The sequence below is a fragment of the Bison bison genome, unplaced genomic scaffold, assembly GCF_000754665.1.
Source record: "Bison bison bison isolate TAMUID 2011002044 unplaced genomic scaffold, Bison_UMD1.0 scf7180017864352, whole genome shotgun sequence".
Classification (NCBI taxonomy): Eukaryota; Metazoa; Chordata; class Mammalia; order Artiodactyla; family Bovidae; genus Bison; species Bison bison.
This window is the reverse complement of record NW_011494924.1, coordinates 6662573-6683293: the sequence shown is the minus strand read 5'-3', so window position 1 is coordinate 6683293 and position 20721 is coordinate 6662573. Positions and strand designations below refer to the sequence as shown.

The 20721-nt window shown below is 55.8% G+C and overlaps 2 protein-coding genes across 2 annotated transcripts in view; one reads left to right on the top strand and one right to left on the bottom strand.

The window, feature by feature from the left end:
* The window catches only part of TRPV6 (transient receptor potential cation channel, subfamily V, member 6), a 16612-nt gene extending 1803 nt beyond the window's left edge, over positions 1-14809 (top strand). Inside the window, 17 exon segments of the mRNA XM_010854994.1 lie at positions 2479-2525; positions 6443-6461; positions 7282-7379; positions 7542-7664; positions 8494-8631; positions 8917-9015; positions 9176-9351; positions 9841-9970; positions 9973-9986; positions 10095-10307; positions 10626-10712; positions 10811-10887; positions 11126-11291; positions 11813-11879; positions 12213-12481; positions 13792-13898; positions 14176-14809. Coding sequence (XP_010853296.1) covers positions 2479-2525; positions 6443-6461; positions 7282-7379; positions 7542-7664; positions 8494-8631; positions 8917-9015; positions 9176-9351; positions 9841-9970; positions 9973-9986; positions 10095-10307; positions 10626-10712; positions 10811-10887; positions 11126-11291; positions 11813-11879; positions 12213-12481; positions 13792-13898; positions 14176-14446 — 2101 coding nt within the window. The 3' untranslated portion in view covers positions 14447-14809.
* Positions 14490-20721, bottom strand: EPHB6 (EPH receptor B6). The gene is made up of 14 exons (XM_010854995.1): positions 20545-20721; positions 19683-19838; positions 19066-19407; positions 18834-18958; positions 18481-18643; positions 18130-18244; positions 17841-17893; positions 17451-17570; positions 17084-17331; positions 16656-16829; positions 15999-16148; positions 15586-15779; positions 15306-15461; positions 14490-15198 (listed from the first exon to the last, which is right to left on the bottom strand). Exons 1-14 carry the CDS (start codon positions 20612-20614, stop codon positions 15090-15092), a joined length of 2175 nt encoding a protein of 724 aa, XP_010853297.1. The 5' UTR covers positions 20615-20721; the 3' UTR covers positions 14490-15089.

Genomic DNA, 20721 nt, shown 5'->3' with positions numbered 1-20721 from the left:
TTGAGGTCTGGCTCCCCGACTCTCACAGCTGCCGCCCACCTCTCTCCCCCTGGGCCTGGGAGAGTGGGGGCTGACCACATGTTTGGCTGATGACATCTTGAGGCAACAGAACGTTATTGTTGTTGGAGACTGGGACCGTCAGTGGTTCCACTCATCCCCATCCAGTCTCGGGACCCTGGGGCTGGGGGAGCTGGGCAGGAGCACAGAGAGGCCCCTGGGGCTTGGAAGTCATGGCGGAGGCAGAGGGGAGGACCTGGGCTGGAGCCGGGGCTGCTCCCCGGTATCTTCTCTGTCCCTGTGTCTTAGCAACATCTGATGGGCCTTCTCTCACAGCCTTGGGCTAGGAAAGCTTGATTCACCACTCAGAGGGCTACTCTCCCCTCTTCCTGATGTCCCCTGTCAGATTTCACAGTTTTCTGGATCCTCTTTTTCCGGGACACCTGGGCCCTGGAACCTTGATTCCCCCACTGGGTGGCTACTCCCCGGAAGGACCTTAAAGTGTCGGAAGGGGAGTGTCCAAGGCAGTGTGATCACTCAGCTTTAAGGGGAAATCTGTGGGCGGCTGGACATACATGCGCTGACCATGTAAGTGAGGACAACATGACCAGGTGAGCAGGGCTGTTACCACCCCCCACCCCCGGGAATGAGGCAGACCCAGAGTGGGGGCTCCGGGTGGGGTGGAGGGGACTCCAGGAGAAGGGAGGCGCTCAAGTCTCTCCAGGAACATAGGGGAACCCAGCATTCTTCTCTCTCAGGTTGACTTTTCTTGGGTCTTCGTTGCCTTTGCCTCGGCTTAAACCCATGTTGGTGGGATCCAAGTTGAACCATCATCTTTCTCTCATTTCCTCTGCATCATCTTGGGGCTTTGTGTATGTATGTGCGTACTAAGCTGCTCAGCCGTGTCTGACTCTTTGGGACCCGTAGACTGTAGTCCGCCAGGCTCCTCCGTCCATGGGATTCTGTAGGCAAGAATACCAGAGTCGGTTGCCATGCCGTCCTCCAGGGGATCTTCCTGACCCGTCTTAATTCCTGAGATGCGATGTACTAGGTGTGGACTATAAAACGCTCAGCTAAGTTTGCGAAAAATGAACGTGATGCGTTCTCTGCTCTCCAGAAGATCACGTTCTTAGGGGCCAAGCACACCGGTCAACATCGACTTGGGTTAAAAGTGAGCTTGGTGACTGTGCTAAGAAGGCTGTGAACAAGTAGCATGGGAGCCTTGAGGAGGACAGTGCAGGCCCTGATTCTGATTGGTGTGGACTGTGCTGGGCAGCTTCCCGGGTCTGCCTAACGTGATCCTCGCCCTGAGCCCCTTGCTGGCAGGGTCATCCTCCCGGTAGTTGGCAGGAGGCAGTGAGCACCAGGGATTCTTTTCTGTTTATATAGATCCCTGTATTAGTATCTGTGGGCTGGCATGGCATGCCTGTCAGAAGTGAGGGCTGGGACCTTGGATCACCCTGGAACTTCCTGCTTCAGTAAACACGTGCAGGTCCATGCATCTTGTACTTGAAAGATACAGCTTGGGCACTTAGAAGGGCGGCAAGGTCCGGAATTAGCCACTTTCCTGAGCTTTGGCTTCTTCATCCCATTGCCCAGAACTCAAGCTGGAGGGAGGCTGCCCCAGGGAGCCAGTGCACACCTCCTCCCCTCCGTGGTCACCACTCTAGCTGCTCCCTGCAACCTCACCCCAACACAAGAAAAATTGGGAAGAGCCAGAGAACTAGAAGAACCACATAATTGAGTAGTGAGAGCCTTGGGGCTAGGTTCTTGGCCAAGCATTCCATCTTGAACTCTGTCTGATCTTCTGGATCTAGCTTGGCTTCCTTTGCAGAAAAATAAGAGAATTATTCATCCCGTGTCACAGGGTTGTAAAGAGCAAGCGTGATCGTATGTGAGATGTTGCTTTGGAAGCTGAAAAGCACATTTAACACCTGGGACCGCTGTGATTAAAAAGAACACAAGAACAGTCAAAAGGCAGCTTCCATTGACAGCAGGAGTTAGAGGGACTGTGAGCTCCCTGCCATCAGAGCTGGAGCCATCCAAGAACCAGACTCTGAGCCCCAAGGGGTGTGTGGGACATGCTTCTCTGAGAGGGGTTGGTGGAGAAACCAGTGGGACCCACACACACGGATCCACCTCCCATGCCTCCTCTGACTCCTCTTCAGATCCTGATGAACATGGAGAATAGGAACAGGGAAATGACCAGAGGGGTCCCAGTGCTGCCTCCGACTTGTTTGAACAGACCACCCCAGGGCTCCAGGCCTCTTTCTCCATATGGACAGATTAGACTGGGTTTCCAGGGCTTTCTAGCTCTAAAATTCAGATTTGAATTCTTCCCTAGACACGCTTGATCCTGCCCATTTCCCAGCAACCAAATGCAAAACTTCACACGTGCAGGTCCACATACGAGAGTGTACACGCATAGATGTGTACACGTCCACAAGAACATGAAGCGAGAGGCTGGGGCGGAGGAAACAGGGAGAGAAGACAAGTGGCAGATCCTTGGGGCCAGAGGGAACCTCAAGGTGATCAATGACTTGTTTGCTCTGTAAAAAGTGTGCTAGGGTTTATGCCAGAAATCCTATAGCAGTGTTTCTACTAGTCCAGTATTGAACTAGACTGTCCAATTTTATAATAGTCAAGCAAAATAAGACATTCTAAATTCTGGAAACAACTTTCATATTTTTATCATTTCAGATCTTATAATTTCTTTCATTGTCTTTTATTAATTAATCTGCAGGTGCTTAAAAGGCTTCATTTTTTGTTTCTTAGTTGAGCATTTAATGATTTGTAAGAAAACATGGACGGAATTTCTCATTCTATTTAATGTGAAAAATCCCTTCTTAAAAAATAGATTATGAATACTTACACAATGAGGTCCGGAGAAGGCAATGGCACCCCACTCCAGTACTCTTGCCTGGAAAATCCCATGGGCGGAGGAGGCTGCAGTCCATGGGGTCACTAAGAGTCAGACACAACTGAGCAACTTCACTTTGACTTTTCACTTTCCTACATTGGAGAAGGAAATGGCAACCCACTCCAGTGTTCTTGCCTGGAGAATCCCAGGGATGGGGGAGCCCGGTGGGCTGCCGTCTATGGGGTCACACAGAGTCGGACACGACTAAAGTAACTAAGCAGCAGTATACATTGAGTTCAGGGCTTCTCTGCCTTGACCCTTTTGACATGTTGCACAGATAATTCTCTGTTACAAGAGGCTGCCTTGTTTAAGAAGCTTAGCAGCACCCCTGCCCTCTGCTAAATGTCTCCAGACTCTGCCAAATCCCTTGGAAGGAGGCAGGGAGTTATCTCTGGTTAAGGTGTGTGCGCTCAGTTGTATCCAGCTCTTTGCGACCTCATGGACTGTAGCCCACCAGGCTCCTCTGTCCATGGGATTCTCCAGGCGAGAATACTGGAGTGGGTTACCATTTCCTCCTCTAGGAGATCTTCCCCACCCAAGGACCTAACCCACATCTTTTGCATCTCCTGCACTGGCGGAGGATGCCAAATGGAGATGCATTGGCAGGAGGATTCTTTACCACAGAGCCACCTGGGAAAGACCACTGTTCTAAATCACTGTTTGTAAATAAGAGATTCAGGTAGTAAAGTTACGCCTGCTTCTAAATAAAATGAAACTGTCCCTTGGAACAGAGTGAGTATAATTTAACCATTAAAATCAGAAGACATTTTGGCAGTATCTCCTCTTCTTCGTGCCCTAGGGAGATGTCTGGTGAAGATGTGTGGATTTTACTCCAGATCTAAACTTCTGTGTTGGGTTTCTTTGGAACAAACTATTTATTTACCAGGCACAAGAATCTTTGGATGGGTCTGCTATTTTCACTTTCATGCATTGGAGAAGGAAATGGCAACCCACTCCAGTGTTCTTGCCTGGAGAATTCCAGGGACGGGGGGAGCCTGGGTGGGCTGCCGTCTATGGGGTCCCACAGAGTTGGACATGACTGAAGTGACTTAGTAGCAGCAGCAGCTCTTTTTTATGGGGTCCGTCCTTTTTATGGGGTGTAAGTGTAGGCAGCTGTTTGGGAGGAGTTCTCCCTTACGAAAATGGCAACCCACTCCAGTATTCTTGCCTGGAGAACCCCATGGACAGAGGAGCCTGGCGGGCTACAGTTCATGGGATTGCAAGCGTTGGACACGACTTAATGCTCTCTCTTCTGCCTTACTGCCCAGGATATTAGCAAGGGCTTTCTTGGCCTCCCCCTTGTGGCCATGTGGTGCTATTGCAAGTCACACCTCTGCCTGATTCCATGGGAACCATGCAGACTCTACCCTCCCTTCTTGCTGGATCCTAGAGTTTGCCACCAAGAGGAGACCAGGTCTCTACAAACCTCACTGGTTTGGGTCATAAGCCTTTTCTTCATTTAGAGTGTGATCTGATTGAGGTTCCCAAATAAAATACAAGACAGAGTTAAATGTGAATTTCAGGTAAACAATGAATAGATTGTTAGTTTCAGTTTGCCCTAAATATTGCACAGACATACTTATCTTAAAAACTTATTTGGGGGGAATTCCCTGGCAGTCCAGGGGTTAGGCCTGTGTGCTTTCACTGCCGAGGGCCCAGGTTTGATCCCTGGCTGGGGAACTAAGATAACAATTGGCCACATGGCACAGCCAAGAAAAAAACAAGAACTTATTTGGTGTGTATCTAAAATTCAACTCTGAGCATCCCCATGTTTTTATTTTGTAAATCTAGCCATCCCAGTTCAAATGGTGGCTTCCTGCCGTTACCAGGCCACTAGGGCAGGCAGTGGAGGCCAGAAACAGAACGTGTGGGGACTGGAGGTTTGAAAGGGACATTTATGGTCATCAGAGATATGTCAGAGAACCAAGAGTGGTGTCTTTGGGGCTGCCACTGACTGGCCTCCCCATTTATGTCCTAGGAAGCAGGGAGTGGACTCTGCACTCGGGTTAGAAGCCCCTTTGGACCCATTTCTAGCTTCGCCATTAACCCTTGGCCAAACAGGGCACAGAACTAGTAGCAAAACAAAGCAACAACAACAAAAACTAGAAGCTAACCGGAGGAGGGCAGAGAAAAGATAAAATTGGAGAAAGTGGCTGACCTCTGACCTCCAAGTGCCCTTAGAAGAGAAAGAGACAGATACTAATCACAGCACCCGAGGTAAAAGTAAGGCCAGAGAAGAGGGCGGAAAACTTCCTGCCGTGTGTGTGTGTGTGTATGTATGTGTGTGTGTGTGTGTGTGTGTTGGGGAATAGTGCTTATTCTCGAATATCTATAAAAGAGGAATTTGTACAAATTGTTGGAAAAGGTAATGGTGGTGGGAGGGGTGGTGATGGTGGTGGGGGTGATGGGCTGATCATGGTGATGGTGGTGGTGAGGGTCATGGTGGTGGTGGGGGTGATGGGCTAGGGGTGGTGATGGTGGGGGGGGTGATGGTGGTGGTGGGGGTCATGGTCATGGTCGGGTGATGGGGTAAGGGTGGAGGGTGTGGGGGTGATGGTGGCTGGGGTGATAGGGGGTGATGAGGAAAGTGGTGGGAGGTGCTGCAAACTTGTTTTGCAGCTGTGTGAGCACACCAAGCATGCTATTTTTTACTTAGATTATATGTTTGCCTAAGGTTGGCTTAGGGGGTGGCTGATGGAGCTAATAAAGGGGGGACAGTAAAGCCAAACCGCCTTCTGGCATTGCTACAGTTCATTCCTTCTACAGAGAGTGGTAATGAGCATCTGCTATCACACCGGGCATATTCCCAGGCACTGGGAGCGCAGCATAGAGAGTAACTAGGGTGGGGTGGGGGGCTGGATTCCAGGTGAAAAGGAGAGAGACAGCACAGCCATGGTGGGGGGAATGGTGTGCCCTGGGGTGCCGAGGCTGAACTGCTGGGTGTCAGGGGCCAGCAGGAGGAAGAAAGCATGGAAAAATAGTTGCACAAAGTCCAGAGAGGACTTCTGAGTTTCTTCTCCTTGGGCATTTAAGGACCCACAAGACTTCTGTAAACGATGCTTGCGTTTGCTGTTTAGAGAGAATGTCTTGGGAGCATCCAGAAGGATGGATTGGGGGTAAACAGGGTATAGGGGAACTAGTCAGAAGAAGATTTTGCTAATCCTGGCCCAGAGAATGAGGACATGGATTAACAGGGATCAGTGGGAATGAGGAGGCAGGGACTGAGTGGGGAGAGCCGTTGAATTGACAGGTGGCTGCCCCTGTGGCTGATGCGGGGGCCTGGGGCCAGCATTTGGGGAGACAGACAAGCCACGCTCTCTCCTCTCCCCATCACCCCTCCACCCCCAGTTCTTGGAGTCAGTTTCCTGCTACTGTGGCCTTTTTGGTAGATGAGCTCCTGTTCACATAACTGACCCTCTGTGGATAAATAGTGTTATTTGATTCACTCCTGTAGAAGGACCAACTAGCTCTGGGCCAGCAGGGAAAAGTAAATAAAGGGACCCCATGTGTCTCAGTTGGAGTCAGTTTTGATCTTTCAAAAAGCGTGCAGTTCATTGTAGGCATAAAACTGTAAAGTCAGAGATGATTTGCCTAAAACAGAGACACAGACAGGAAGCAGGGAGAGACTATAACTTGACACAGGGGCCAGAGGAAAGAAAGGACCCATGGCTGCTTTTGGACTGAGCCCCAAAGATGCCATCATAGGGAAGAAAGTGCCAGAATCAAGGGGCTTTCCTGAGGAAGGGGAGCATCACACAACAGGAGAAATACCCGCCAGCCTCTGCATGTCGGCCGCCTCCGTAAAGACAAGGGAGGCATTTCTTCATACCCTCAGTCCATGAAAATAAGGCTTATCTTGGAGGGTAACCTCAGGACTTCAAGGGAAGCTGCAAAGGGGTTGCTCCAGCGGCCAAATAGGTCAGGAGGTAAACAAGCATTTAGCTGAAACTCCTTCCTCTCCACCTGATGTGCACAGATCACATACACACACACACACACACACACACATACATACACACACAGAGGAAAGGAAAGCTGTCTTGACACTTAACACACACAAACTATGGAAAGTCGTCTTGGATTTAGCTCATGGAAACTATGGAAAAGTTGTCTTGGATTTAGCTCACACAAACTATGAAAAAGTTGCCTTCGATTTAACTCATGCAAACTATGAAAAAGTTGCCTTGGATTAACCACTCGGTCAGAGAAAGAGAGCTGAGCGCTCAGGCAGCCCCTCCCCTGATAGAGGCCCCACCTCTCTGGATGAGGGACCTCCGGGTTCGGGGTTCATTGCCACTGAGGTGTGAGACTGAGCAAAGCTGCCCACCTTTCTTCCCAACCGGGCCCACTCCCCTCCCTTATAGGATCTGGGAGTCTCCGCTTTTGCTAGCCGCCAAAGAGAACGACATCCAGGCTCTGAGCAAGCTGCTCAAGTATGAGGCCTGTGACGTCCACCAGAAAGGTAAGGAGAATTTCCAGCTGGGTCAGCCCTGTGCCCATGGCCCTCCTCCCACTCCTCCTGCTGGTATAGCCCAGGGCCTTCTGCTGTGGGCCCCCAATTCTCTATGGGCCCCCTTCCCCTGCTCCAGAGAGGCCACGTGACTCTGCTTTTTGTCAATGCCAGGAGCCATGGGGGAGACGGCACTGCACGTGGCCGCCCTCTATGACAACCTGGAGGCTGCCACGGTGCTGATGGAGGCTGCCCCGGAGCTGGTCAAGGAGCCCATGACATCTGAGCTGTATGAAGGTGAGGGGTTGAGGGTCTGGGATGGAGGGAAGCATGACCTTGGTGGTGGACCTGGGAAATCCCATGGATGGAGGAGCCTGGTAGGCTGCAGTCCATGGGGTTGTTAAGAGTCAGATACTACTGAGTGACTTCACTTTCACTTTTCACTTTCATGCATTGGAGAAGGAAATGGCAACTGACTCCAGTGGTCTTGCCTGGAGAATCCCAGGGACGGGGGAGCCTGGTGGGCTGCCATCTATGGGGTCGCACAGAGTCGGACACGACTGAAGTGACTTAGCAGCAGTAGCAGCAGTCTGGGGAAACCAAGAGGGAATCTGGGCCCCCTTCTCTTCACCTCCCTCTTCTGTCCCTTCTTCCTCGGCATTCTCGGTGCCCCTTGTTTGAGCATTTCAGAGGTTGAGCACCTCTGAAATGGAGAGACCTAGGGTAGGAAGGATTCCCTTGTCGTTCAGTAGGTAAAGAATCTGCCTGCAATGCAGGAGACCCATGTTTGATTCCTGGATTGGGAAGCTCCCCTAGAGGAGGAAATGGCAACCCACTCCAGTCTTCTTGCCTGGAGAATCCCATGGACAGAGGAGCCTGGTGCGCTACAGTGCATGGGGTTGCAAGAGTCAGACACGACTTGGCGACTAAACCACTAGAGTAGGATAAGGCAGGCAGCACTGGGGCCCCCTGGGAGCCCCACCAGGCCCCCACCCCTGTCTCATCCTCCCCCAGAAAGACTGACCTGGTGGAGACAGGAGGGTCCCCCTGCAGGATTCTGTGAAGATAGGAGGGACCCCTACCTGGATCCTAGGGCAGAGCCCAAGCCAAGAGCTCTCTTGTCCAGGTCAGACGGCCCTGCACATAGCAGTCATGAACCGGAATGTGAACCTTGTGAAAGCCCTGCTCGCCCATGGGGCCAGCGTCTCTGCGAGGGCTATAGGCTCCGCCTTCCGTCTCACTCCTCACAACCTCATCTACTTTGGTGAGAGCAGGACCGGGGCTGGGAGGATGGGGGTGGGCACCAGTCAAGGGAGGGTGGGCTGAGGAGGCCCCGTGCCTGGGGAGACTAGGAGAGGTCGGCCCTCATAAGGCCAAAGGCCAGAGCCAAGCCTCCACCCACACCCCAGGTCCCCTCCAGCATCCCCGCCTCTGGTCCTGCTGACAAGGGGCCCTAGGCCCAGAGCGGAGACGGGGGAGGGAGAGGCGGTCACTTGGAGACACCGCCCCTCCCCTCCTGCATCTCACGCCCGGGCCTCTGCCTCCCCAGGGGAGCACCCTCTGTCCTTTGCCGCCTGCATGGGCAGCGAGGAGATTGTGAGGCTGCTCATTGAGCACGGTGCTGACATCCGGGCCCAGGACTCCCTGGGTAAGAGCTGGGCTGGAGGGGGCGCTGGGAGGCTGGGGGTGGCAGGGGAGAGGAGAGGGGCTGGGACCGCCCTCAGGCCCCCCCGGGGTGGGGGGTGGTCCTGGGGAACGGCAGGGACTCTGGTCCCAGGGGTCACGTGACACCCCGTGTCCTCTCCCAGGAAACACAGTGTTGCACATCCTCGTCCTCCAGCCCAACAAAACCTTTGCCTGCCAGATGTACAACCTGCTGCTGTCCTACGACAGGCGAGGGGACCACCTGCAGTCCCTGGACCTCATGCTCAATCACCAGGGCCTCACCCCCTTCAAGCTGGCCGGAGTGGAGGGCAACACTGTGGTGAGGGGCCCTCCCCCAGGCCCACGGGAGTCCTTCTCCTGACCCTTCTTCTTACACTTCTGGCCCTTTGAGGAAGTAGATGTGAATGGTCCTCCCCAATGCTGAGGCCCTATTTTCAGCTTCGATTGGAATTTCCTTCTCTGCCCCTGTGTCGCATCTTCTTTCTCTCCCACTTTCTCTGCCCCGAGTCGTTAGGGGCTGCAAGGGTCTAGATCCCGTCCCCAGGGTGGTCTGTAACGCCCATGTTCCCCTGCCCTGCCCCCTCGCACCTCCTCTTTCCAAGCTCTAGAGGGAGTTATGGGGGAAGAGGATGAACTAGGAGGCTGATATGGAGAAGGGTTCTTTTGTCCACAAGGCTGCGGTCTTTGAGTGAAGAGTGAGCCCCCTTTCAAGGGTGCAGCGGTCCTTCTGGGCAAGCGTCCCATCCACACCCCAGGACGGTCCCCTTGGCTTGCTCCTCCTCACTCGCTCCCCCATCCCCAACTTTAGATGTTCCAGAACCTGGTGCAGAAGCAGAAGTACATCCAGTGGACATGTGGACCGCTGACCTCTACTCTCTATGACCTCACGGAAATCGACTCCTCAGGGGAGGAGCTATCCCTGCTGGAACTTATCGTCACTCCAAGAAGCGGGAGGTACGGTGGGTGGGTGGGTGGGGGTGGGGCTGGTCCTCAGGCTAGGGAGCCACTAGGGACGGGAAGCAGGGGCTCTGAGCCGCTTGCTGCCTTCTCTTTCTGCTGCAGGCTCGCCAGATCCTAGACCAGACGCCAGTGAAGGAGCTGGTGACCCTCAAGTGGAAGAGATATGGGCGGCCGTACTTCTGCGTGCTGGCAGCCATGTACCTGCTCTACATCGTCTGCTTCACCATGTGCTGTGTGTACCGCCCCCTCAAGCCCAGGACGGACAATGAAACTGACCCCCGGGACAACACCATCTGGGAGCAGAAGCCACTTCAGGTGACCCCCAAGGACTAGCAGAGCTTTGGGGTGGCGGGTATCCAGCCCTCTGCCATTTTTCAGACATGTGTCACGTTCCTAGCTCACCACCATTTCTCTCCTTGCCCAGATCTCAACTACACAGGCACAAACTCAAAGACATGCACATAGAAACATACCGGTGCTCTAAGCGCAGAGTTTGAGAGAGCCACACCTCACAGGTTGAAAAGAATCCGAGCGACTGGTGTCCCTAGACAAGGAGGCGGACTTGCACCCAAGGGTGGGCAGGGCAGATGGAGGGAAGCCCTGAGTCCTCTGACCATATGCCTTTCCTTTCAGGAGGCCTATGTGACCCACCAGGACCACCTCCGACTGGTGGGGGAGCTGGTGAGCATCTTTGGAGCTGTCATCATCCTGTTCATAGAGGTGAGTGCAGCGGGGATCTGGGGGTGAGCTGTGTGCCCCAGGGATACAGTCAGAGCTTCAGTTTACAAGCGCTTGGTGTCTTCCCGGCCTCTCCCCAGATTACAGACATTTTCCGAGTGGGGTTCAGTCGCGTCTTCGGACAGACCATCCTCGGAGGACCATTCCACGTCCTCTTGTGAGTCTATTTTCCTCTCACCCCCTACCCCTTTCTCACTAAGACTCCAGTTTAACTCCCTGGATCCCTGGCCTCTGGAGAACCCCAGCTCCAGAGGCCTCGCTGTGATGTGTGTGTGACCCTGTGTATGGAGCTTGAAGCTGAGTATGTGGGTAGCACTTCCAACACGCCCTCGCTCTTGGATCCTCAGGATCACCCCAGGCTCCCTCTCATGGCCCCCTCCCCACTCTCCCCCCAGCATCACCTATTCCTGCATGGTGCTGGTGACCATGGTGATGCGGCTCACCAACACCAGCGGGGAGGTGGTACCCATGTCCTTCGCCCTGGTGCTGGGCTGGTGCAGCGTCATGTACTTTGCGCGAGGATTCCAGATGCTGGGCCCCTTCACCATCATGATCCAGAAGGTCGGTGCCTCCTCCCAAACTTTCTATAGAAAGGTCCCAGAGCAGGGGCTGCAAACATTTCTGAAAAGCATCAGATCAGAGAGACCTCAGGCTTGCAGTGGTGGTTTAGTCTATAAGTCATGTCTGACTCTTTGCGACCCCATGGACTATAGCCTGCCAGGCTCCTCTGACCATGGGATTTCCCAGGCAAGAACACTGGAGTGGGTTGCCATTTCCTTCTCCAGGGAATCTTCCCTACCAGGCTTGCAAGGCCAACATGTATATAATCTCTTTGATTTTCTTCTTCTCTTCCCCCTTTAAAATTTTTTTTCAATCATCTAAAAAATGTAAAATTCTCACTCAAGGGCCATACCAAAATTGATCCAGCAATTTGGTCGGCAGGCCATAGTTGGCCAGCCCCTCCCCTATGCTAGAGGGCAGAGCTGTTGGACTTCTCAGGGTTAGACCTCTTAGAGGCTATAAGCGGCGGTTGCTCAAAAGACTGGTGTGCAGCTGGTTTCCCTTCTCTTCCTTCCCTCTAGATGATTTTTGGCGATCTGATGAGATTCTGCTGGCTGATGGCCGTGGTCATCCTGGGCTTTGCCTCGGGTAAATCATCTGAGATAGGGGCCCTGGGCTAGAGGAAACCAGAAAGCACAGGATGCCTCTAGATAAACCTGGGGGGAGAGGGGGGCAGGAGGGAAGGCAGAGGCAGGAGGAGGCCATGGTGTCTGAGGATGGGATGTGTTAAGGGGGAGAGCTGCTCTTGGGATCAGGAGGGTGAATCATATGGAAAATAGGGGAACGTAAGAACCCACAGGACGGAGTGATGGAGGACTGGGATGGTGACACTGGAGAGGAAGCAGACAGGACCGAAGTGGGCAGCAGAGAGCGGGCTAAGGTTTAATCACATGGAACTCTCACCCCCTTGGGTGAGAGCAGCCTTCTTTATCATCTTCCAGACAGAGGACCCCAATGAGCTGGGCCATTTCTACAGTTACCCCATGGCACTGTTCAGCACCTTTGAGCTGTTCCTCACCATCATCGACGGCCCCGCCAACTACGACGTGGATCTGCCCTTCATGTACAGCATCGCCTACGCTGCCTTCGCCATCATCGCTGCTTTGCTCATGCTCAACCTCCTCATCGCTATGATGGGTGACACTCACTGGCGTGTAGCCCATGAGCGGGATGAGCTCTGGAGAGCGCAGGTGAGCGCGCCCTCGTGGCCGGGAGGGTTAGTGCAAGTCATTCTCTTCCTGCCAAGGGCCAGGCCAAACTCAGAAGCAGGATATTTCACCTCCCCCTGCCTCCCCCCACCCCGCCCCAGTATATCTGGAGGGATACTGCACAGGTGAAATGGACGCAAAGTGTACAGAACTGGATCAGCAATACAACCAAGCAATCCTGGAACAGCTGGAAAGAATTCCTGTTTTCTCAAAAAAGTCAAATCTGTCTTTTCTAGAATCATCAGTAAGAAATGAACCTCAGGAGTAGCGACAGTGGGCTTCCTAGGTGGTGCTAGTGGTAAAGAACCTGACTGCCAATGCAGGAGACACACGAGATGCGGGTTGGGTTTCCGGGTCAGGAAGATCCCCTGGAGAAGGCAATGCAACCCACTCCAGTATTCTTGCCTGGAGAACCCCATGGACAGAGGAGCCTGAAGGGCTATACAGTCCATGGGGTTGCAAACAGGAGAACACAACTGAACCAACTTAGCACACAAGCACAGTAGCTACAACTGCATTCACGAACTTTTGTTACTGAATAAAAACTGAAGTATCAACTTTTGGGCAATATTTAAGTCTTCAAAATTTGACCCAGAAAAACTGGACGTGTTAAAAATAACGCCAAACTCCCTATAGTCACAGAAACTATCTTCAGTCAGATAATTGTGATGGGGTCAAAAGCACGAATTAACTGGATCAAATCATCATTTTAAAATGTTCTTACAAAAGAATTTATCTCAACAAAAATAATTTCAGCAACATATATGGGAAATCCTCCAACTAGATGGCATTTAACTGTGTTGTGTAGAAAGTAGAGTTAAAAAAAAAAAAACCCTAAGCTGGTGACATAGGGTTTGCTCGTGAAAATATTTTTTCAATGTAAATGTATTGGTAGGAAATTTCTCCGCAGGATGTTTGTGTTTCTAAGTAGCCTTTACATCTGTAGAGTCAAAATATTCCGTAGCCCCGAGGACCCTTGCTCTTTGCTCTGCCCACCTTCCTGATTCTCAGAGCGAGGTCTCCCCACCTGCTGCTGGACTGGCCTGGCCTGGACGCCAGGTCATTGGGTGAAGCATCGTGGGGCTCAAGACCATCACTCTCTCCTGCAGAAAAGCAGTGATGAAGCTGATGCCACCAACCTCTGCTCAGCAGTGTGGTCCCCTCTGGGAAACCATGAGTTTTCCAGCTGTTGCTACACTGTGGTCCCTCTGCCCAGAGTCTTCTCCACTCTTCCAGTGGTCTGCACTCCATCTCTGGTTTCATCCTCTTCTGCCCACCCCCGACCCCCACAGGTTGTAGCCACCACTGTGATGCTAGAGAAGAAGCTGCCGCGTTGCCTGTGGCCTCGCTCGGGGATCTGCGGGCACAAGTTTGGGTTGGGGGACCGCTGGTTCCTGCGGTGAGTGACAGCATGGGCTGGCAGGCTTCTTGTACAGGCCTGTGCGCTCCCTGGGCTTCCAGTCTCATTGGGGGAAGGGAAATTGCCAGGCATCAGGGGTGGAGAGCGGCCCTGAAAGCATCCACGTTGTCCCTGGACCCAGCTCTGTGTTGCTTCCCAAAGCCTGGCATCCCCTGTGCCCACTCAGGCTACAGACAAGGAGAAAGGCCACTGGCAGGAGGGCTGGTCCAAGGTCAGCCATTCCATCACCTCCTCTGTACTCCCCCTCCCCCAACAGGGTGGAAGAGAAACAGGATATCAACCAGCAGCGTGTCCGGCGCTATGCCCAGGCCTTCTGCCACCCAGGCTCGGAGGACGACACGGAAAGACTGTGGCTGGGCGGCCCCTTTGGCACCCACCTGTCGCTTCTTACCCCCTCAGTGTCTCGAAGTACCTCCCGCAGCAGCATCAACTGGGAGAGGCTGCGGCAAGGGACCCTGAAGAGAGAGCTGAGGGGGGTGGTCAACAAGGCTCTGGAGGACGGGGAGGGCTGGGAGTACCAGATCTGAGCTTTCCTCCTGCCTCCTGCCTCCCACCAAAGTCCAGATCTCTCACCTGCCAGGTCAGGGGCGGGGTGGTTGGGGTTTAGAACAGAATACAGGGAAACCGAGGAGCAGGCTCACACCTCGCCCCAAGCACAGGGCCCAGCGCGAATAGGGACCCCGCTTCAACCACCCTGGCCTTACCGCCCTGTCTGAGCAAAGCACTTTACAAAAGGCCGGGATGCCACCTCGGGCACCAGCCTCCATCCAGGGTCACAGCTGCAGACAGCCGCGGAGGTTCGGGAGGTGTACCGAGCAGATGGGTACCGCTGGGAGGGTGTGGGGTGTGATACCGCCTTCCACCTTCCAATAAAGTCACTTCCTGTTCGCCTCTCCTCTCCTCTCCTCCTGCAGCCTTCTCTGTGGTGGGGTCTCCCACCCCTTCCATTCAGACCACAGGGCCTCACCACCACTCCGATGTGCAAAATCCCTTCTTTCCCTTTAATGTGGGGAGGGCAGTGTAAGACCCGGCAGGGCGGTGCCCCAAGGGTTGGGTTTAGTGTGTGGCTGGCGGGCGTGGAGCCGGGCTCACATCTCCCTTGGCCCCCCTGGGACCCTCATCCAGGACTTGGTTACAGGCATCCTCACGTCGTAGCTTCCCGCCCAGACCTCAGACCTCCACGGGGCCCGGCGGCCTCAAGTGCTGCTGCAGGAGCTGAATGTGGTGTAACAGCTTCTTCTGGTGGCCAGCCAGGGTGACCCCCAGGGCGGGCAGGTCTCTAGAGGGGGACCGAAGGGAAAAAAAATCGGGGCCCGTGTCTCCAAGACCCCAGGCCCCACCCCTGGCCCTGGGCCGAGGCTTCCCTCCCAGACCCTCCCGGCTTACTCCAGGCTGAGCTGAGCCACATCACCGAAGGTGCAGAGGCCAGACTGGGAGAAGTTGTCCTGGTAGCACTCCAGGCCGATGGCCGAGAGCCAGGCCTGAGGGGAGTCCAGAGACGGAAAGTCCAGGGCTACAGGATTCAGCAGGGCCTGGGAAGGTCTGGGAGGGCGGGGCAGGCAGGTCAAAGTCTCCTCTTCATCCTTGTCCCCTCTCCTCAGTTTCCTTTGTGGGTCTGCATCAACCCTCCCTGGCTCTCCCGGGCTCTAACGCCAAAGCTTCAGACCTGTCCCCGGGGCTCCCGCCAGCCTGCAGAGTGTCTGGCTTGCGGATCATCTTGTCAAATGCAGCCACCAGCTGGTCAAAGTGAGGTCGCTGGGTACGATCCTTCTGCCAAGTGTCCAGCATAAGCAGGTGCAGTCCAGGTGGACAGCCTGGAGGCGGGGGCAGCCGGAATTCCTGCTCGATTGCATTTAGCACCTGGGGATTAGAGGAAGAAGATGGTGCTTAGAGGCCATTGCTAGTGGAAAGGAATGTATCGTTAGGTAAGCATGAGGTTGGAAAGGAACTATGAGACCCATGAGATCTTAGAACGTGAATGTATTCCAGGATGGAGGGCTTCGAATGTTTGAGTCTGTGAGGCTGGTGGGTTGGACGGACAGGGGTGGGGAATCATCACTGTCCAGGTCATGAGCTCACCTCCTGGTCACTCATGTCCCAGTAGGGCCGCTCTCCATAGCTCATCACTTCCCACATCACTATCCCGAAGCTCCAGACATCACTGGATGTTGTATGTTTCCCGTGTGTGATGACCTCTGGGGCCGCCCAGCGAAGCAGACAACTTGGGCCCTGAGGGGTAGGGTTGAAAGTAACAATAGCAATAATCAGAGCCATGGTCCTAGTTACTGATCAACTACTAAGTGCTCAGATGTGCATCAAGGGTCTCACAGCAAGCATCTCGTTTAATCCTGTAATGACCCTGTATCACGGACGGCATTGTCTCCATTTTGCAGGTACAGAGGCTGAGACGTAGAGAAATACAAACTTGTGCAAAGTCACAGAGCTTGAAGGTGGTGTGTGGATTTGTACCCAGGGATTCTGACACTGGTCAGCATTAGGGAAGGACAGGAGGTAGTCCTAGGAGGACTCCCCTCTCTCCCTCAGTGTCCTTAGTCCATTCCTGACGTCCCGCTGTGCCCCTTCGCCCGGGGTTCGCTCCACCACCCAGGTGAGCTCCGCCCCTTCAGACTCTAAGGTCTGCCACCCGAGGCACCCACCGCCCTTGGTCCCAGCTTGTCCTCCGGCAACCCCTTCCCCCGCCCCTGAGAGGCTGGGCCCCCAAGGCTGTGCTCTCACCTGAGGACTGCGGCCGAGACGAGCCACTTTGCACTCCAGGTGGCTGTTCACCAGCACGCTGTGGGCAGAGAGTGCGCGGTGCACGAAGCCGAAGCTGGATAGGTACTGCATAGCAGCGGCCACACCCCGCTGCATGGCCACCAACTGCAGGCTGCTGAACTGGCCCTCCCGCTGCTAGGGGACGGTGGGGGGGACAGAGGTCAGCAAAAGCAGGGGGGTACCTAGACACATCACACAGACACACTGGCACTCAAGGGCAAGGGCCATTTGGAATCAGAATGGCCTGAGAATGAAGGCTGAAGACCCCAGAGGCAGGGGCAGGAGGGAGCTGAGAGATGGGGCTGTGGGTCCCGGACAGCTAAGAACTGCCCACTTTCCCGGCCCAAGCCTCCCCTCGCCAGCACCGCCTCACCACCAGCCTGACTGACCCTCAAGAAGCTGTCCAGGGGGCCCAGCTCCATGAGTTCCGTCAGCACCATGAAGGGCCGACTCCTGGTGACCACACCTTCCAGCCGCAAGATGTTGGGGTGCTGAAACTGGCCCAGCATGGCAGCCTGACCAAGAAAGGCCATCTGCAAACTCTCAGCGCCTCCGGTCCACAGGGCCTGGATGGCCACGGCCTGCTCCCGCCGTCCCCGGGGCTGCAGACGGCCCCGGCGCACCTCCCCGAAGGACCCTGCGGGAGCAGGTGCAGGCTGAGGGGCATCCCCAGAAAGGACTCGAGGTGTCCTACCCTGTTCAGAAGGGACCCTCCTGGGACCCCCTTCCATGCCCTCCTCTGCCCCCACGCGGTACCTGCCCCAATGACCTCCTCGATCTTGATGTATGTGGGGTCGACCTCCCGGGCAAATTCTCGGATGGCCTGACAGGGGTCCTCGTAGGTGGAGGGATCGATGTAGTACTTCACCCCGAGCCCTATAGGCATAGGGGGTGGTCCATGAAGAGGGGACGTGTTCACACACCCCAGGCTTGCTCTCTCACTTCCAAAGACAGCGCCAAGGAGCTGCCTGCAAACCGGGGGGCCGGGCCCTGCCTGGGGGTACCCCTGGACAGTTCTCAGCTGTCCCAGACTCACTGCCCCATTCCTCCGCCCCCTCCTGCCCCACTTCTGGGGTCTTCATCCTTCCTTCTCAGGCCGTTCTGATTCCAACTCCCCCGCCCCCCACTTCCCGGGCCCACCCCAACCTGGGCTGCTGTACTGCTGCAGTTGTTCCATGTAGCCGGTTCCACGCCGCTTCCTGGGGGACAAAAACCACAGTCCTGCAGTCACACTCCCATCTGTGTCCTCCCCAGTCTACCCCGCAGAGGCCAAGGTCCTGCCAGGGCTCGGGGGTGGGAGACAGCCAGACCTAGAGGCCGGGGGCTGCTGGGGGTAGAGGATGCTGGTGGGGGTTTCCCTGGGGAACTCCAGGGCTGTCAGGACTTGGGGCCGTGTGGAGGGAATGGTACCTGGCCATGGCGGGGAGGGGCTCACCTCTGGAAGACGAGAGCCAGCACGGTGATGGCCGCCAGCAGAAGGAAGGCCAGCGCCCCCAGGATGGACCCAACCACCAAGGAAAGCCTCTCAGGAAGTTGAGCGGACAGCTCACCTGGAGAACCAGCCGCCCAGGGGCACAGGTGAGTAAGATCTCACATGCCGGAGCATCCTTCCCTCATGCAACCACCTACCTGCACCGCCCCCCACCCCACCATGGAACTGAAGATCAAGGGGCAGATACTCTCCTGGTCTGGAGGGTCGGGGTGAAGGTTCAAGGTCTGGATGGGCCCCAAGCCCTTCCTCACCATCCCTTCGGGCTGCCCCCACCCCACCCAGGCCTCCCCTCACCTTGAGGCAGCGTCTGGAAGTAGACCTTGCCCCCATAGGGGCCGTGGCCCGCGGCTGTCCGCGCCCGCACCTGGAAGCCGTAGATGTGGCCGGGGCTCAGCTTGGTCACGGTGGCTGTGTTGGTCTCGCTGGTCAGGGTGAAGGAGTGGGATTCATCTTCTGCCTGGAGAGGGGCGACAGCCACTCACTCCCTGCCGGCCGTGGGGTCCTGGTCCCCCCTGCCTGCCTCCCACATTCCTCACTCCCCTGCTGCAGGGTCCTGAGGCACCCCTCCGGTCCCCCCACCTCTCGCCCCACTGTGGGGCCCCTGGAACCTCCCACCAGCCCCACCAGGGGTGCCCTCTGCTCCCTACCTGGTCATAGTAGCGGAGCTGATAGTCCAGGATGTTTCCGTTGGTCTGGTCAGGCTGTGGCCAGGACACAGTGATGCTGTTGGAGGCGCGACTCACCTGGTGCACGGCAGGGACTGCGGAGGGAACTGGCGTGGGGGTGACATTAGTGGGGTTTCCACGGGCTGGAGAGCAGGAGTGGGGCACGGGGGCATTCTAAGGAGGAGACTGGAAGCTTGGGGTGGCTGAGGCTCACCTGCGTGGCTGGTGCTTACATTGATGGCTGCAGCCTGGGGAGGGTCAGGGCTGAGCTCCGACACCCCATTGACAGCTTGCACCTCCAGGATGTAGGGTACGTGTGGCCGCAGCCCCCCGATGAGCACACGGCTCTCGGTCAAGCCCCTCTGGCGGGGGTCGAAATGCACCTCGTCCCTACAGCGGCGACAAGGGCCCTGGCCCCCGGCCCCTCCGCACTCCTTGCACACCACGTTGAAAAGCAGGTCCCCGCGGCCCCCAAGCTCCCGAGGCAGGCGCCAGTGCAGCATGAGGGCGGAGCCCTGCACCTCGAACCACAGCTCCTGGGGGGCTGACGGGGGGCCTGGGGAGACCACGCGCATGAGGCGGACAAGGGCCGGGAGTAGGGAGTTGTGGGGTGGAGGTGATGGGGAAAGTAAAAAGGAAGGAGACAGTGGAGGGAGGAACCAAGGTGGGCCGGGAGGGGAGCAGCAGGGAAAAGTGGTGGGGAAGGAAAGCAAGGACAGAGGAGGAAAAAGTCACTGCAAATGCCAACCAGCCACCCCATTGCCCTCAGGCTCACCCTCTCCTGGCCCCACTGCATCCCAATTCCATCCCTGGGGTGGGTTGGGAACTCACCAGTGCAGGGAGCCTCTGGGGGGTCTGAACTGGCCCGGAAGAAGCCCTCCAGGCAGGGGCACACAGGGGCCGCAGGGGCCAGGGCGTGGCTGCGGGCAGGGCATGGTGAGCAGGGGGCATTCCCAGCCAAGGCTTTGTAGGACCCCCGAGGGCAGGCTAAGGGGCAGAGGAGGGAGTGGCCTCAGGTCCACTCTCCATCCTGAGCCCCCCCAACACTGGCACTGCCATTTCCCCAGGCCTGGGGTTCCTCCCGAGATCTGCCTCTCCTCCTCACCCCTCTCCTCCCTCTCTGCCTTCTTCGGGCAGACCCTGACACGACTTCTGCCATTTTTCTGGGGGCAGAATTACATTTCCATTGATGGAAAAAGTCCTGTGTGGTGGGGGCTGCAGCAGGCCAGGCACTAGAGGCAGGGCGTGGCCTGCCTTCACAACCTCCGTCTGCAGAGGCCGCCTGCAGCCTGCACTCACAGCAGAATCACCCTGTTCAGTTGTACCCAATGCCTCCCAGGAGGATCCTGGCCATGGGATGATCCATCCCTAGCTAGACAGCAAATACAGACAAAGGGCCCCATCCCACCACAGCCCAGGAGTTCAATGCCTTTCATCGCCATCCCTTCAGAGGCCTGTAGCCCTGGGAGCCCCAGCAAGTGCTGTGGAATTCTCCAGAATGTTCCAGAAGTTTCAGATGAGTGGACGAAAGCAAGCCTGGGTGCTTTAGGAAATAAATCCGGAGAAAACAAGGGTCCTTTCCTAAAACAGCTTATTGTTGACCTTTGTGTGTGTGGGGTGCGGGGGTGGGGGTACAAAATGAAGTGTGGACCCGTTCAGGAGCGATCTCAAGTACAAGGGAGTGGGGTCTCACCTTGGCAGGCCTTGTCTCCCCGCGCAGGCTGGTGCCCTGGCTGGCAGCGGCAGCCCCCGACGCCAACCATCCACTTGCCCTCCCCGTTGCAGTGCAGCCTGGGGGAGCTGCCCGCTGCCTGGCCCCCTGCTCCATCCTCCTCCGGCTCCGCGTGTGCCACACAGGTGCCCACGGCCG